At 38.5% G+C, this 17,670-nt stretch overlaps 2 protein-coding genes across 2 annotated transcripts in view; both read left to right on the forward strand.

Moving 5' to 3' along the window:
- LOC149421947 (uncharacterized) overlaps positions 1 to 3,862 on the forward strand; it is a 312,802-nt gene extending 308,940 nt beyond the window's left edge. The window contains exons 2-3 of the mRNA XM_089634338.1: positions 1,591 to 1,802; positions 2,162 to 3,862. Of these exons, the coding sequence (XP_089490464.1) occupies positions 1,591 to 1,802; positions 2,162 to 3,517 (1,568 nt within the window). The 3' untranslated portion in view covers positions 3,518 to 3,862. The remainder of the gene's footprint in view (positions 1 to 1,590; positions 1,803 to 2,161) is intronic.
- Positions 3,863 to 8,926: 5,064 nt separating this feature from the next.
- LOC149421959 (eukaryotic translation initiation factor 4 gamma 3-like) lies at positions 8,927 to 17,294 on the forward strand. The gene has a single exon (XM_089634186.1). It carries the CDS (start codon positions 9,395 to 9,397, stop codon positions 14,486 to 14,488), a length of 5,094 nt encoding a protein of 1,697 aa, XP_089490312.1. The 5' UTR covers positions 8,927 to 9,394; the 3' UTR covers positions 14,489 to 17,294.
- Positions 17,295 to 17,670: the final 376 nt, after the last annotated feature.

Here is a 17,670-nt window from a genome sequence, read left to right on the forward strand (position 1 = left end):
TAGGACATTTTCAAATATTGTCAGGTTATTCGTAACCCGGGAATGTTTGTCTTTCTTTTAAAAAAAAAAAAATGTTATATTCATGGTATGTTTGTGTTATGTTTATCTTTATGTTTTATAATCACATTTATTTACTCTCATATGCTGTGTTTGTTTATAAGATTGCAAATTTCATAGTTCCTGTTTATAAGATTGCAAATTTCATAGTTCTGTTAAAAAAAAACGATACTTATTTTTTGAAAAATCTTTGGTTTAATAACGAAAATCGCCCACTTATATTGTACACAGGTTCCTATTTTTATAATTTTGTGATAACCTACTGTTACCAGCTCTGTACCGTTTATGTTAAGTATGTTATATTATGTTTATTATATGTTATGTTTATGTTATATTTGGTTTATTTATGTTACGTTATGTTAATTTTGTATGGCCAAGATCACCCCTAATGGTGAAATCCAAAATAAAGAATAATAAAATAAAAAAATTCATTGTTTATTTTTAAAGTGTATTATTATATGAATTATTATTCGTATTTCACCGAACGACAATTTATTTATTATATTCAATATTTGAAATGTATAGGTGACGCAGCAAGAGTTGAATACTCGTATATCGGTATCATTGACACGTTTCCACCGCGACCGGCGAGGAACCGCCCTTTGTCTTGTTTACGGTTACTTATTGCCACTAGCGGAAGAGGAACAGCGTGTTTACATTATGCTTGTAAAATAATATTGTTAGGAAGTTTACAGCTCTCCTATTCATATCGGTTTCGAAGTAATCTCAGTTTTCATTATCTGAAGTTCGCAACGTTATTAAAATAATATTTTTTTCAGTTTTTCTGTTAAATTTGTTTATTTTATTTTTCATCTCATTTATTAATTTGAATACGTATAGATATTTTTTTTTTATTTCCTTTATTTTTTCCCAATTTATACAATTATACATTACAGTTTTATAATAATAAGAAAGGGAACCCACTAAGGCGCAGCCTGTGCGTGGGTAATATATGTATATACATCATATTTTTGTACCTAAAAATAATAGTAAGCATATAAAGAAAAATGGTAGGATTATAATTAAAGTTAGTCTAAAAGATTGTGCAAGAGGTGCATTTTAAAAATAAATCAAAGTAAAAATAAAGATTGTAAGATAATATATATGAAGTAAAAAGAACACAAAATAAAATAATAATAACTATACAGAAATAAAAGTGCGAGGTCCAATAAAGCTATTGTGAGTTTGCATTAGTTTGGTATTGGTTTGTGGGGTATAAAATACATGATTTCTTCTAAAGTTGATATTGGATACAGAGAATGGCTGATGCTGATAATGCATGCACGTATCTATCAATGGTTTTATGTTTTCCATGAACCTAATGATTTAAAAATATATAATTCCCTTTTCCGCTATTGTGACTAGCGGAAAGGGGACAGCAAGTTCATATATTCACTGTATTGGAATATTCTAAGAGCGCTTATCTTGTCATTGTTTATTACGCATTTGAATTCAGTCCTGAAGATTCAGTCCTACATTACCATATCGTGTCTGTTGTAACCATCTCTTACTGTCTTTCTCTCCATGTTCTAGTGATCATCAGCATGTGTTGGGTGGCTGGCTCCATCGTTGGCTTCCTCCCGCTGTTCGGATGGCACGCCGGCTCCTCGGGCAGCCTCTCCTGCTTCTTCGTTCAGGTTATGGACTACAACTACCTGGTCTTCCTGTACTTCGCCACCATCATCACGCCGTCGCTGCTGATGGCCGCCTTCTACGCTCATATATATCGAGTTGTCGTGAAGCAGGTAAGGTATCTTTATCTCATAAGTAAGAAATCTTGGAAATCCCTCATTCAACCTTTTAACTAAAATAGTCACTTTCTTTTAGCACTTTGATCAGAAATGTTTCAAGTTTGATTTTTTACTCTTGAAAACGGGCCCACTATGATCAGATAACGTCACAAATGTTGCCAATATCCGTTAACCATCTTTAACAGTCAGTGCCAATCTCCTTAAAGATTTGTCACAGTTAAGTCATAAATTCTGTAGTTAGGTATGCCTTAAATAATTGCCTTTACACGTACAAAATTATTAATTGGCCGATAGCATAAATATCGGAATGCTTTAATCTCCAGATACTGATATAAATTATTAAACTGTTTCAGTTGAAGCAGATCGTCACCATGAATCCTGAGGGCGGGAGCAGTAAACGTGGAAGAGGGAAGAGGGAGAGAGATGCAGCGGAGGCGAAAACAGGAGGCGGAGGTACCATGCTGAGGGTGCTTGGAGCCGCTCAGAAGAGAGAAGTCAAAGCCACGCAAAACCTCTCCATTATCGTTCTCTTCTTCATGATCTGCTGGATTCCCCTGTATACCATCAACTGCGTCAAGGCTTTTTGTCCCGCATGTCATATTGACGCGACATGGACCGACTTCTGCATCATTCTTTCCCATCTGAATTCCGCCGTAAATCCACTGCTATATGCCTACCACCTCAGAGATTTCCGCGCCGCTCTCAAAAGCCTAATATACAAGTTATTCGGAATCAAGGAAACGAATCCTCCGTCTGAGAACTATTACAAGCCGTCCATAGTGTCCCACACCCAGCGCAACATGTCCTGCATGGAGAAACGCACCAGCGCTGCCCACAACCAGCAACCTAAGATCTACGTAGACTCTCCCGTGTGGCTCCGACAACATGCCCAAGAAGTCTCCCCTCCTGAGCCTGCCTCCCCGGAACATCTACCGTCTCCTCCCCTACGCAGAGAGATGTGGATGATCTCAGAAGTGCCGTCCCTCTCAGAGAGGGAGATCTCTCAGGATGGGGTTGCCACCATCTCTAGAAACGGGGAATCGCGGACATGCTTGCAGGTGCCTTTGGATGACTCTGATCCGGATGATGATGTGTTTTTACCTTCTCCTATGAAGTTAATCTCCGTCACACAATACGACTTCGACGAAGAGAATATGACAGAGCTGCCATTCGGAGACAAAAGAGATTCGGGAAGTCCGAGCAGCGAATCTGCCGAATATTCGGATTCCGTTCCAGAAACCTTGGTTCGCGATCGAAGGGAGGTCAAAAGATATTCCAGTATCACTTCTACTAGGGAAGACAGTCCCAATGCTCTATCATATTCTTCCACCGTACCTACTATATTTTGCATTGATAATGATAAGACAGGAGATTTGAAACGTTCTCCAAAGTATCAAAACATATCTGAACTCCCAAAGGCACCCTTTCGGAAAACTGAACACATTAGTGAATCTTCCGCGAGTTCTTCCTATGAACAAAGTCCGACAAAAAGCTTGAGGCTCAGTCCATTGAAAATAGTCGGAGATTTTTTATTTAATCAAACTTCAAATAATAAAATCCTCAAAAGAAATACAATGAATGGTTACAAAAGTAAAAAACGGCATGGATTATTGGCAAGAAGCAGTTCGGATGTTGTTCAATATTTAGATTTACACAGGAACGGCTCCTCTCATCCGATGCAATGTCAGAACAGTCACACAAATAGTTGACATAAACCTACTCTAGATTGACAACTGCGAACTTTCCTAACTATTCACTGCATTTAATTATCTCCACCCGAGCGATTGATTATATATAAATTTACCATATTATTTAACAAATATCATTTGTCAAAATATTAATACCTAAACGTACAAACTGCTGACCGCAGTTTGAGGAAAATGAATCCCTTTATATTTCGAAATTTATCGCATATTTTTAGGTTATATAAATTTGACATATTATGACAAGCGATCGCTCAAAACGTTTTTGCAAACTTTCCATAATATGCCGAAAATCGCTCGAGTGGATATCAAAGAATATATAAGATCAAAAACTAAGACTAAATATTTTGTTAATATACATTTTATGGATGTTGTTCAGATTGATTTAAGTAACACACTTATTTTTAAAAAAATAATTAAATTAGTACGTACGTACAGTGTACATAATATTATAATTGTAAATAGTATTGTTAAATAAAAAGGTGATTTAAACCCCATCATTGTGAATTTAAATGTTTTCTCGTGGGTCTGTAGATATTTTCGTTGGACAATATATATTTAAGACATTTACGAAGGATTGGTATATTATGTCACCATAATAGGCTGCTGCATATTTCGTGGTGACAACTAGAATGAAAGATTTAAACAAGAAGAAAATACGTTAAATGAAATATACCAAAAAATTTAACCCGTAAAAAGCGAGGTTTTTTATAACATTTAATTTTTTTTATTTTGATTGATGACCTTTTCAAATTTAAAAAACATAAATAAAAATATAATTTTTTAATGATAAACTAAAGTTTATAAGACAATGTTTTATGCATAGCATAAAGGATAACAAATAATTATAAGCAATAATTAGTCATCAAGGGTTCAATTCCCGTTGGCGGCATTTATTTTTACTCGGGAGATATTTTCAATATGTATTAGTATTTCGGATGACTAATTATTGCTTATAATTATTTGTTATCCTTTATGCTATGCATAAAACCTTGTCTTATAAACGTTAGTCTATCATTAAAAAATAATAATATTTGACAAGTCAAAAATATTTCACCAATAAATGAAGATATCATATGTCTCGACGCCATCTAGTGAGAAATTTAGCACTAACAAAGCCTTTCCTACAAAAATAAAGTTGGTTGTTTACAGGTGAAAAAATATAATAAGCAGTAAATTGTTGATTGGGGTAGTAGTACATATTGAATCATTTGGCGGGTTGGAAATAAGCCGACATAGCTCAGTGGATACAGAGCACCTGACCGGACATCAGAAGGCACGGGTTCAATTCCCGTTGGCGGAATTTATTTTTACTCGGGAGATATTTTCAATATGTACCTATTAGTATTTCGGATGACTAATTATTGCTTATAATTATTTGATATAAATAAATAAAAATTGGTTTGACGGAGGGTTGAACCTTCATCCCCACGAAATGACTAAAGCTGCTGCCACACGCAAAGTTCACATCAACAGATAATATAAAGCACAATAGCGCTCGCCATACAATCCCATACAGACCCGACACACGTAAAAAGATAACGCGCTATAAGTGTGGTTCTGAACTTCGCTAACCGAATTTATTTTACGTAACCGCTCCCGACGCGATATTTGAAAAGTTATGCGTCCCCCTCTCCGCCGTAAAAAGGAGAGGGGGTCATTTTAATTACGGAGCTACCAACTAAGTTCCGTGTTCCCTTTGACAGCCATGACATAAGCAGCCTAATAATGCATTTCTCATTTATTATGTTAGCTCATATCGTCATGTGTGCTAGTAAATTTAGAAACATAAAAAAAACTTTATTTGGCAAACATACTTAACATATATTTAAAATATAAATATAATCAATATTTGAATTTGAAGTAAACAAATTTTCGCCCTTTCAAAATTAATCATATTTTTAATCTCAGTATGTTTATATGGTAATATCATTCGGTTTTTTGATAAAAGTTGGACGGCTTGGACGAAAGTTGAGCTTATTTTACAATAATTTATTATATGTCGCTTTCGTCGATCGGCGTGCGAACTGCGAATTTCCCGATTCGACGGAGAGGTTATGTCAGGTTATGTGAAAATGCGCTATTTACGCGCAGATTGTTTAAAATCTAAAAAGTTTATAAATAGCATTTATAATTATATAGTTGGCGGCATCATCATCTGAGGATGAGCTGTCCAACAGATCCAGCAATAGGCGACAAGTATCATCCATTTCGAAAACGTGCTCAAGCTGTCAGTAAGTAAAGTTGTCACTTTGACAGATGAAATTATGTTCCTCGGCCGCTCTCGAATTCAACTGACCCCCTCTCCTACCATAGGAAGAAATATTTGATAGCGTCGTGTGTCGGTAGAAAAGATGATGCGCTGTACATTAACTTTTGATGTGAGCTTTGCGTGTGGCAGCAGCTTAAAGTGGGTTAAAATTGCTATAGGATCATACCGATAATTATTTCGTATTATTAACCTCTGCAATTTTTAACAATGTCATCCAATTTCACAGACAAGCATGTGTGTGCGCTTGTGTGTAGTGAGTGCCACCCAAACTTGATAGAATGCATTGTCGTCAACAACGAGTTTATCTACCCAGTATAAGATTGATCGGATATCGACAAGTGGGTTGATTTCCATTTCATTAATTAATTTTCATTCATTAATTTATGCATTAATCCAAGAAAACAAATACGTAATTCAAATAGATGTTATGTTATGACATTAGCTCCATACAGGAGGCCCAGATGGAAAAAATATCTGTAATTTCTGTATTTCCTGTGTCATCTTTGGGGATGCTGTGTGGAGGGTATTCTCAGGGAAAGAAAGGAGAGGAAGTTCTGGGAAAGAAAAAAGTGTGAGGGGTGAGTAGGAATCTGGGGGTCAATGTATGAATCCATCCCTCCCACTAGAGAGTCCTGATGGAGAAGTCACAAGGTCTCCCTCAACCGGTCTCTCCCGATCCGGCCCGCCACGCCACGCCAGTAGGTGGGCAAATAAACCCGGGCATCCCTGCTAAGTCACTAAAGGTATTAAACCATATGTATTTAATAAACAGAGAGAAGAGAAGAGAAAAACAGTATTCATATACATTTATCCACATAATTATTTTTCTGATAAAGTATTTATTTTTAGTTTAGTGTGAGAAATAGGTTATTCAAATTATCACATTCTCACTTTATCACGTTCATTACACATCTGCCCTGATGATGGGCTCTGTAATGCTGTCCGAAACGTTGGCTACAGAAGGAGGTAGCGCAATATGGCATAATACACCAAATCATATCTTGTTATAGATAATATATAATCGAAGATTTAAGGAGCAAGAAACTTAAATTGTGACTGGGCCATTGAGGTTTTGGTTAGTGGAATAATATATAGTATTGGATATACGTACCAAATAAAAATAAACTTGGCAAAAAGCAACAAGAGTAAAAGACTCATAAATAAACTCGCTAAGAGAGATATCTTTACGCCAGTCAAGTTGCTCTTTGGTAGAAGCCCTGACAAGATAATCCCACGGCAGATAATTACTAAAAAGTACCTGCCCATCGTGAAAGTAACTGCATTATTATTAGTTCAACATAGGCCCATCAGCCATAGGCTTCAACATAGGCTCATCTGCCCATCATACTTATTCATTTTTAATTTGGGAGGTGATCAATGGGTACCGCCGCCCCGCGAACCATACTCTGGTTTACCAACACCTCTGCCACAGGTCACCTGAAGTGGTTCGCTACGTTTGGTGACTTAGCAGGGGTGCCCGGGCTCATGGAGGGTTGTGCGTTCTGGATCACACTGAAGAATGGGTCGGCCTACTTACTGCGGGGCGGGCCGGGCTGGGAGAGACCGGTTGAGGGAGATCCAGTAAACCGGTTATCGCTGTCCGGGCCGCTGGATAGTACAGGGGCCCGACCCTTGGATAAATACAAATATACATACAGATACAGATACAAACTTAAATTTGGATTTGAGGAAAAAAAACAATCCAAAGGTATATTAAATATCTAGTACGGATCCTATTTTACCTTATATGTGCTACTTCATTTATTTATGTTTTAAATTAAAAAACATTGGCAATTATTTGTGATCATTTTTTTAATTGCTGTATTTTACTGTACAAATGTGATGAATTATCATAAAATAAAGATGATAACAAACATAATAAATAAAGTTTTACGTCAGAACCCAAATTTATTCTGCATAAATTAAAATTTCTACCCAAAAACGCATTTTTTGCGAAGATTTTTTTATTTAGTTTATTTTTCATTGTATTCAAACAATAGGTAATTACTGCATTATTTTAATAATTACAAAAAAATGCCAAAGTTGCCTCTGAAACCTTGCAAAGTTGATTTTTTATTGGCCTATATATTAGAATTCGAAACACAATAATATAATAATAATAATTAAATAATATTGTACATATCCGTACTAGATATTTAATATATCTTTTGAATAAAAAGTAATTATTGAGTTAGGTATTTTGGCATCAATCCAAATTTAAGTTCTGCGTGTTTTCATGACCGCGCAGCCGTCCCTCTTAAATATATGCACAAATTACAGCTATTAACAAATTGTGTAAAATTTGAAGATGGAAAATACCAGTCGCTTTCTTTACCACAATTGAAACTGAGTCGAATAATTTCAGAATGCCATTATTAATATAGCACAGTCTAAAACTAGGGGTTTATAATGTTATTTGTTCATTTATAAACCCTTTTTAATAAAGAAAATCTATCTATCTATATAAAGAAGAGTATGTGGCTTTGTTTATTATATAAATCTTCAAAAAATTAAATTGGCCTTCAAAACCGAAGCAAGGTTGCTGTCTAAATGGAATATCTTTGCGCACCATGTCAGCCCTCCTCTGGTCTCTACCAAATCTTACATTCAATCTTATAAACCTTACTTCGTAAGAAAATCTTTTTGTTAATGTTGTAACATTGATCATTCTTATCACCAGATAATATAGATTTCCCTTTTAATGGCGTAAACAATGAAACGAAAAATCGATAGTCTACTTATTTAGCAGTCGAAAAAAAATCAATAATAATATATTTTATTAGTACACCATAGAAATAAACCATGCGCAGTTCATTTAAGACCAACAATGGCGCCATAAAATTGGGCAAGAGTTATTTTTTTTACCCACATTCGCATATTCCCAGTTTGGTTAACATTTTAAAAAACCTAATACCGTTCAAGGAAGTTTTGGGCAACGTGTCAATTATTGCTTATTTACAGAATAATTTATTATTTTAATTTACTTGCCAGAATCATTAAAAAAATATTACTTTAAAATAATTTTGGGTTCGGTAGGATCAATGAGTAAGATTTGGCTGGCTGGTAGTTTTCTCACTTTGTAGCTATATATTAAAGGCACGCATGCGTAAACGAAATATCGATAATTTAGATTCCTACACGTGTCGATAATATTTGTTGATTGTCTCGGGGTGTCTTAGACGTATTTAAACAATTGTGGACGTCATTATCTAATCAAAATAAAATAAATGTTGCTTACGCAATATAGGTAAAGGTTAAAGTGACAGAAACAAAAGAAATACATTCTTAAAATACACCACGCACCACGGATTTATACATAACCTTAAACGCTGACAGCTTGCTCCGTAAAATTTAGAACGTGTTCCATTTGCGGACCGTCGATTTTCATATTCATTTTGTAAAAAGTTTTTGTCGCCAATACTTCCGAAAAGTTGTGCCGGTAGTAAATATAAGTGACTCGGGTGAAAGTGTTGCAATAAAAATAACGTTTAGCAGTTTTTATAATGCAGTGTTCCAATTGACATGTCATTCATGTCTAACATTTGATAATAATATTTTCGTCTGCGGCCGAGTGAGTCGTTAAGTGTTATAATACCTATGGTGTTAAAAACATGAGTGGTAACGGGAAACAGGTGCAGTTGGCACCGGGCCAGTCCCCTAGATATGCCTGTGTAACGAGACCTCACACCCCTCAGAGGGCAGACGGCTTCCCCGTGCCATCGGGCGCAGTGGGCACCTATGTCACGGGGGGCGGCGGCCCGGGGCACCTCCAGGGCCGCCTGCCGCAGCCGCCCACGCCGCCCCAGCAGGACCCCAAGCAGCAGCCCATGAACTACGGCCAAGCGGGCGTACGCCCCCCGCCGAACTACCAGTACCGCGGGGTGCCTCCGCAGCCGCAGCAGATGCAGCGCCCCACGCACCATCGCCAGCAAGCATCCTGGGCCAGCCCCGCACAACCACAGCAGGTGGTGTTTAGCATGGCGCCCGTATATCTGCCCTCGCACCTGCCGCACGGCCTGCCGCCCGCCGCCTACCCGCAGCAGCCTCCGCCGCGCACGCAATTCTTCCAGCAGCCCGCCTCCATGCCCTCCTTGCTGCAGCAACAGCACTACTTCAGCTCCTACGCCAACCCGCAGGGCCAGCAGCAGTACATGTACAATCCCCCCGCGGGCCAGCAGCGTGCACAGGCTGCCGCCTCACAGCAGAGTCTGCAGCAGCCCCCGCAGCAGCCCCCTCATGCGGCACAGCACCCCATGCTGGTGTCCAACCGCTACACTCCCATGCATCACGTGCCTGGACCGCCAAACGAGAAGAAGAGAAGAGCTTTTGCTATTGCTATAGTGGATCCCAAGTCTGGGAAAGACGTGACGGATGAGATATTAGAAGACGATGCCAACAGCGAGTCGGGTGATCGCGCTCCTCCGCAGCCCGATGAGAATAGTTTGGCAGTTGTGGAAGAGTTTGCCAGGCGAGTAACAGAAGTTGCCAATGAAAAAGACGATAAGGACGAAGTGATAACTGATAAAATTGTAATTGAAAACGAGAGTCATATATCTCAAATTCGTGAAAATAGTGTAGTAATCATTCAGCAGTCCCTGGAGGAACTGACTACCGAAAACAAACCCGAGCCGGACCCGGTCGATGATAAATATTTAAAACACAATCAGTTGACCGAGCTTTCCGAAACCCCAGTTGTATCCGCTATTTCCAACAGTCCAGAAATAGTACCTAAGCAGAGTCATATTACAAAACAAAAACTTATTGAAAATATGGTTCCTGAAGTCAAAAAGGCACAACTATCTAAACCAAAACATGCCAAACCACAGAATCTCATCGAAGTAGTTATCGATGACATTCCGGAACCCAAAGAAATCCTCTGTAAAGAGACTCCACTTCCGGCAAGGCAAATTTCGCAGACAAAGCCTATTATTAGTGAAGAAATTATTCAGAAGACCGAAGATAAACCTGTCAAAGTGCAATCTCTTCCTGCCCCTATAGTAGAAAATAACACAATTGTGCCTCCTGTCAATGTGGCAACTACTAATAAGTCTAAGCTGGCATATGTCAACTCGCAGCAGAATGAACAAAATATAAAGGATACTTTGTTGAATCCATTCAACAGAGCTTCTGTCCAGCATATTATTCCTCCTAACCAAGAGACACCAAAAGTGGTCACAAGTGATGCACCACCAAACCCTCCTCAGAAACATAAACAAGAGACCAAGAAGAATAAGACTCGTTTGAATAATGCAGAACGTGCCGCCACACACCCTCCTAAAGTACCCGATGCTGAACACATAACAGAAGTTAAACCATCACAAGCCCTTAATAACTCGTCAATACCTGCCATGGACAAAATCTCCCCTCCCAAAGACGTCACTCAGTCAGTCTCCAAGAAAGAATCGTCAATCCCTCCCCAAGAGAAGACTACAGTTCCTGAAGCAGTGATTCAACTACCACAATCAGTGGTAATATCTAACCAACTCAACAATGAACTCAAAGACGTTGTTGTAAATCTTGAAGAAATTCACATTTCTAGTGATTCCAAAATTGAAAGTGAAGAAGTTATAATACCACCACCAGCCGCTGTGCCCGTTGTGGCCGCTGTGCCCGCTGTACCAACTGTGGTTGCAAATCTTGATGAGGAAATAGAATTGGCTAAAGAAATTGGTGAAAAGGAGCCAACACAGATTGAAGCTCCTGCTGAAATTGTGCCATCCCCAGAAAGTGTTGAAAATGAGGTATTACCCGAAGTTACCGATGTTACCAATTCAGAAAACTCTCTAGAACAAAACGAATCTGCTCCAAAAGCTGAGGGTGAGGATAAGGCCTCCACTGACAAACCAGTCACCCCCATGCTTCGTTATAGTTATAGGGAAGACCAGTGGTCACCTCTCAATACTTCAGGGAAAAAGTATTACGATATAGATTTTTTGTTTTTGCTCCGTAATGATCCAAACTCTAAAAAGAAGCCTGAAAACATAAATCAACTGGAAATAGTATCTGACGGGTTGAGAACACCCCGTAATCCCTCAGAAGCAGGCTCTCGATCAGTTTCCATGATGAGGCAGAATGACCTGCTCCCCGGCTTTGCCCGAAGTGCCACGCATAACACTACTCCAAACCGCAAGTCTCAGCATGGCAAGCCCAACTCCAAGGGCATCAGCACTCCGGGCTCGGGCCTGAACAACAGACCCAACATCATCCATGTGAACCTCTCACTCCGTTCAGACGTGAAGCTGAATGAAACCACCAATGCTTGGAAGCCGGCCAGATTGCGTGCCACCACTATGGAGGAGGACGAGATAGCCACACAGGAACTATACAAAACTTTCCGAAGCGTACTAAACAAGCTTACTCCGCAGAAGTTCGACACATTGATTGCTAAAGTGAGAAAACTAAATATCGACACTAAAGAAAGATTAATCGGTGTAATCAACCTGGTATTCGAAAAGGCCATTGATGAACCCAATTTCTCCGTTGCATATGCCTTGATGTGTAGAGAATTAGAGCTGATTAATGTACCCGATGACAAAGAAGATAAAGCTGTCAATTTCCGCTCGCTGATTGTTGGGCGATGCCAGTCAGAATTTGAAAAAGATGACAATACTACTAATGAAAGAAAGAAAGAAATCGACGAATGTACTGACCCAGAAAAGAAAAAGGAGTTGGTTTTGGCGTTAGAAGAAGAAGAAAGAAAGATCAGGCGGCGATCTGTAGGTAACGTGAGATTCATTGGGGAACTTTTCAAGCAGAATATAATTGTAAGCAATATCATTGTATATTGCATACAACGCCTTTTAAAAAAGATTGAGGAAGAAACACTAGAATGTTTATGCAAACTTTTTACAACAATTGGTAAAGATCTGGAAAAGAAATGGGACATAGATTTGACGCCGTACTTTGTTAAAATGAAAGGCATTGTGGAAGGTAAAAATGAAAAGGTCAGCAGCAGAGTGAGGTTTATGTTGCAAGACGTTATAGATCTGAGACATAACCACTGGGTGCCGAGGCAGCTAGCCACCAATGCTAATCCTAAAACCATGGACCAGATCAAACATGAAGTAGAAATGGAGCAGAAGAGTGCCATGTATTCCTTCTCTTCACCTGCCAACATGTCTAACAGGAAGGATGATCGTCCCAACAACATGAATAAACGGGGAGGCTCTAAGAGTGTCACAGAAGACGGCTGGTCCCAGGCTCCGTCAAGAAACGCTCGCGCCGCCAAACAGACCCCGTACGTTGTAGATTCAGGAAAGCTGAGTAAAATGATTGTAGCCACACCAATCACTCAAACCTCTCTTCAGCCGTCCTCAACCTACATGTGGGGCAAAGGTTCAACTGTAACTACCAAAAAAGCAGAACAGGGGACATCTAGTCACAAATCTGGTTCCAGCACTGCAAGTAGCGGCAGAAAGCCAGTCACAGAGACGGCTAACATGTATCATGCTCTGGATAACATGTTTTCTGATGCGTCTCCGGCTAGTCAAACAGAAGCTGCCTCAGGCAGGAAAGGAGCGATATATCGATCAAAAGGAGCTTCTATTGAGCGATCAACCTTCAAGTCAGATACTGAAGACCAAGAAGCATCAAGCTCCTCTCTAGAATCCACATCTAATAAGATTAAAGACATTATGACTAATGTAGATAGTTATTACGGTATATTAGATAAGATCCAAACCAATTTCACCAAGGAAGAAATGCCTCTCATAGTAAAGGAACTGCTCCTCTGGGGCCTGGAGGATAATAAGAAAGAGAGTATGCAAGTCATAGGCGACGTTACGGGAAGACTAGTGGATGACAAAAACATAACCCAGGAAGAATTCATTCTGGGTGTGAAACAAACCATAGACTATTCTTCTAGCTATTTGACCAAAGAGGGCAACCTAATGTGGAAAATGCTTAGCGCCTTCATTTTGGCCCATATGAAGAAAAATCCCCTATCACTTAAAGATATTCATGTTGCATTTACAAAAGTTATAGAGCTCCATAAAGGTTTTGAATTACTGACAGCAATTTTCCTGGATAAACTAAAGGATCATCAAGAGCATTTAAAAAACTTGTGGGAAAAATCTAATATGCAGCTCTCAGATTGGATGTCTCCTGAGAGGGAAGAACAATTCTTAGAAGAATTCCCACTGAAATGGTTGAATACTACAGGGATGCTCTCTCAAGAAGAAGCGTGCTCCCAAATACTGCAGCAGATGCAGGCCGGAGAATCCCGAGACTCCATCAAGGCATGGATAGACGTGCGCGTGGGAGAGGCGGTCCAAGATGGCTGGTTCATCAGGGCCATCACAGAAGCCGTGCACACTTACGCCCTGTGTCCACTGGGCCTCGACAAGCCTCGCTTTGACACAACGGAGACAGGGCAGCGCCTCTCCTCTTATTACCCTCTGCTCAGTGCCTACGTTGCCAACAAGGGAAAGAGGGAGTTGGAATGCTTGTTCGCCATACAGCATCTCATCCACAAGCTGGAATACCCGCAGGGAATCACTCTGAAGGTGTTTGAGTACTTGTGGGAGTACGGAGAGATCATCTCCTTCGATGGATTCATGAGCTGGGAGAAGAACGACGACCCCCACGAGCAGGAGGGCAAGGGAGTCATGCTGAAGACGCTGACCTCCTTCTTCACGTCGCTCAAGTCCCTCGATGGCTCTTCCGACGGCTCGGAAACAGCCTCCGTCATCGAAGACGAATACTGACAAATAAGATTTGCGTTGTATTTTTTACAATTTAGAAACAAAAATTGCACGAAACAATATTAAGCTGTAGGAATGAGACCACCTACCGAATGGTAGCAAAAAGCTAGCCCATGAGACATCACATATCTCAATTAGTCACCCGGATTCCTAATGTCTACGCCACCACCAACTGAATCTTGGACTAAATCATCTATTCTGAGTATCTCCAAGCTATTAGGCATTGTTGTTTAAACATTTTTTAATATTTTCTGTACTTTCTTCCCGTTTTCGTTTCCATTCACAGGCCTATGGTAATGCTATAATATTATGTATTATATTGATTGCATTGAAAACATAACTTAAATGCGGAATGATTGTAAGTTTTGTTTGAAAGTATAATGATTGATAGATTGATTTGATAATGTTTACCAGTGATGGTTGTTTTGACAGTGTTTGTTTAGCATACTTCCATACCGGGTTTTCTGGTATGGATGGAGCGGGAGCAGCCACTGACACGTTATCTGCTACAGTACACAGGGGTGGTTCATAGAGTACTTCAGTAATGTAATCATTCAGTAATGTTATATATGCAATGTGTAAAGTTGTATTGAGCACTCAAGAAGCTTTACAAATGTATTGTAATAATTCCTGTGATTTAAATAGGTTTAAACTTATTTATAAATATGATAAATATTAAATTTCATTCCATAAGCAAAGTCTTGTAAATATAAAAGTAGTATGACAAAATTGCTTTATTCTTTAATACTCCGTAAGATACTCTAAATAAGTATTGGGAAAGTTTGTTGTTTCTACTTACGTCAGACGCACCGGGGAGCCCTGGTAGGGTTCTCTAGAGCTGTCTCGTCATTTCATCTTTATTTCCCATTTCATTCAAATGTCGAAACCTATAATTTGTTTAATTCTTTCAAATACTTAACAGGAAGTATGTGATGTACGTATGCTTTGTTGTTAAATATATATGATTAATAAACTGGAATGGACTAAATATGGTGAATTTTATTTATTTTATGTTAAATTTATTTTAATCTGAGCTATTATTATTGCTAAACACTAAGGTTTCGTGTTGCCGTACTGAGAATACTTGCTTTTAATATTCAAATATGTAAATATACAAGGATTGCGTCCATGTCCTTGAATCCATCAAGTTTGATTGTAAGATTTGTATACTCTTCTGTATGAAGTGATTGATTGATTGATTGATCCGTGTTAGGGGCAGAGGCAGCTGGTTATGTAAGCGGTCGGTAGGAGGATGCGCTTCTGCCCGCCTGCCGTCTGAGCATGTTCCTCCGGGAGATGTGGCAGACTGTGAACTACACAGTTAGCAATATATAAATATATATGTACATGTATTGTATTCTAATAATATGTTGTATTTTTTAAGGCCTTTAGTTGAATGTGAACTGAAGTGGGTGACAGCAAACTGCTGCAATTGGGTGCCAGTACAGGATTGCAGCAACTTGCTGCCATCCGATAATGGCAGTATGGGATTGCAGCAACTTGCTGCCACTCGGTACTGGCAGTACGGGATTGCAGCAACTTGCTGCCACTCGGTACTGGCAGTACGGGATTGCAGCAACTTGCGGCCATTCGATACTGACAGTACGGGATTGCAGCAACTTGCTGCCACTCGGTACTGGCAGTACGGGATTGCAGCAACTTGCGGCCATTCGATACTGACAGTACGGGATTGCAGCAACTTGCTGCCACTCGGTACTGACAGTACACTGAAAGTAGCTCACACCCTCGGTGTGAGGTGTACCATTAATATCACCTGTTATATATTATTAAAGAAAACTGTGTGTTTAATATTCTATAAATATGCATGTTATGAAACATGGCCATGAGGTTTGTGTTATTTGTATTTTGAAAGTTTCTTAATGGCGGAGAATGCTGCACAGTCAATGGGCTGATTTGCCGACTGTTCTGAGACCGTGGATTATAGAATGATCCCTCTAGCATCTCTTTAATGTGCTATTTAACACTTATATTACACTTTCTTTATGATTTTTGTCTTTGTTTAACGCGAGGCTACCTCTTTTAGAAGTTTCTGTGTAACAATACCTAATGACTTCATTGAGTTTTATAAAATTAGTTATTTCATACTTATACTAGACATTGTTAATTTAGTATTTTTGGATGTTCGTAAAATGCATAAATGATTTCCTATTTTAATGTGATGTGGGTATCTTCCTAAACCATTGTATACATTTCTGATTTGATTGAAGATACAACTAGATGTTGTTGACTTTTGATAAAACTTGCGATGATTCTCCTGACAATACCTAACTTGTGCTCTTGGATGCTACTGGCTACTGGCTACTTGGTGGCTACTTGGCGGCTATTGGCTATTTGGTGTCAGATGATATGTTTTGGCTAGCGCAGAAACAAACTATGTATCGGTGTGATGAACAGAAAGAATAATGAACCGTGGGAACACTTTTTCATAAAACGATATCTGTTTAATATGCTCCATTTCGTAGCCAAACTGAATTTACAATATTTGTAAATAATTTTAAAACGTGAATAAAAAATTGATATCTGTTTAGAATTTGTGAGAACATGAACAGATAAAAGTTGTGTCACATTTATAATTATTTTAAAAGAAAATTGCATATTTTCTGTTTAAAGTAGAAAATGTGAAAATTAATTAAGTCTAGTTAAATTTCGTAAATAATTTATATTTTAAAAAATATATCCGAAATGTGCTGAATTTTGGATAAAAATAATAGTAATTACCTAACATTTAGAGAATTTATAGTATGTAAACATAAATATATATTTCTGCAAAATAAATTGTTATACTAGATTTTAGTTGGGTTCATTTTCATTTTTTATCAAAATGCAATGTATAATTTATTCAATAAACATCAAGGAAATCGCTTTGTTCTTTTGCTTTATCCCCTTTGCTTTCTTAAATTATTAATACAAATTTAGGATTGGTTCTTTTAATATAGTATATATTAACTATATCACCACAGGAAAGAAATTCTGCTATTATGCTGCCGCATAAACAATTTAAAAATTCCATTTTTACTTCTGATCTGTCTTAGTTATCCCATGTTAAGTTTGACTGATGTAACACAACATTTCTGGCTGTTATCACTTTTCTGTGATAAGATGTTTAGTGTCTTGTCATTTTGATGAATCGCAATACACACGGTGTCCGGAAACTCATAGTGCAA

Source organism: Hesperophylax consimilis, chromosome 8 (assembly GCF_061612785.1).
Source record: "Hesperophylax consimilis isolate HC1 chromosome 8, BYU_Hcon_1.0, whole genome shotgun sequence".
Lineage (NCBI taxonomy): Eukaryota > Metazoa > Arthropoda > Insecta > Trichoptera > Limnephilidae > Hesperophylax > Hesperophylax consimilis.

Bases quoted from the DNA above. Each gene is read 5' to 3' on its own strand.
- LOC149421959 (XM_089634186.1), top strand. From the start codon at position 9,395: ATGAGTGGTAACGGGAAACAGGTGCAGTTGGCACCGGGCCAGTCCCCT.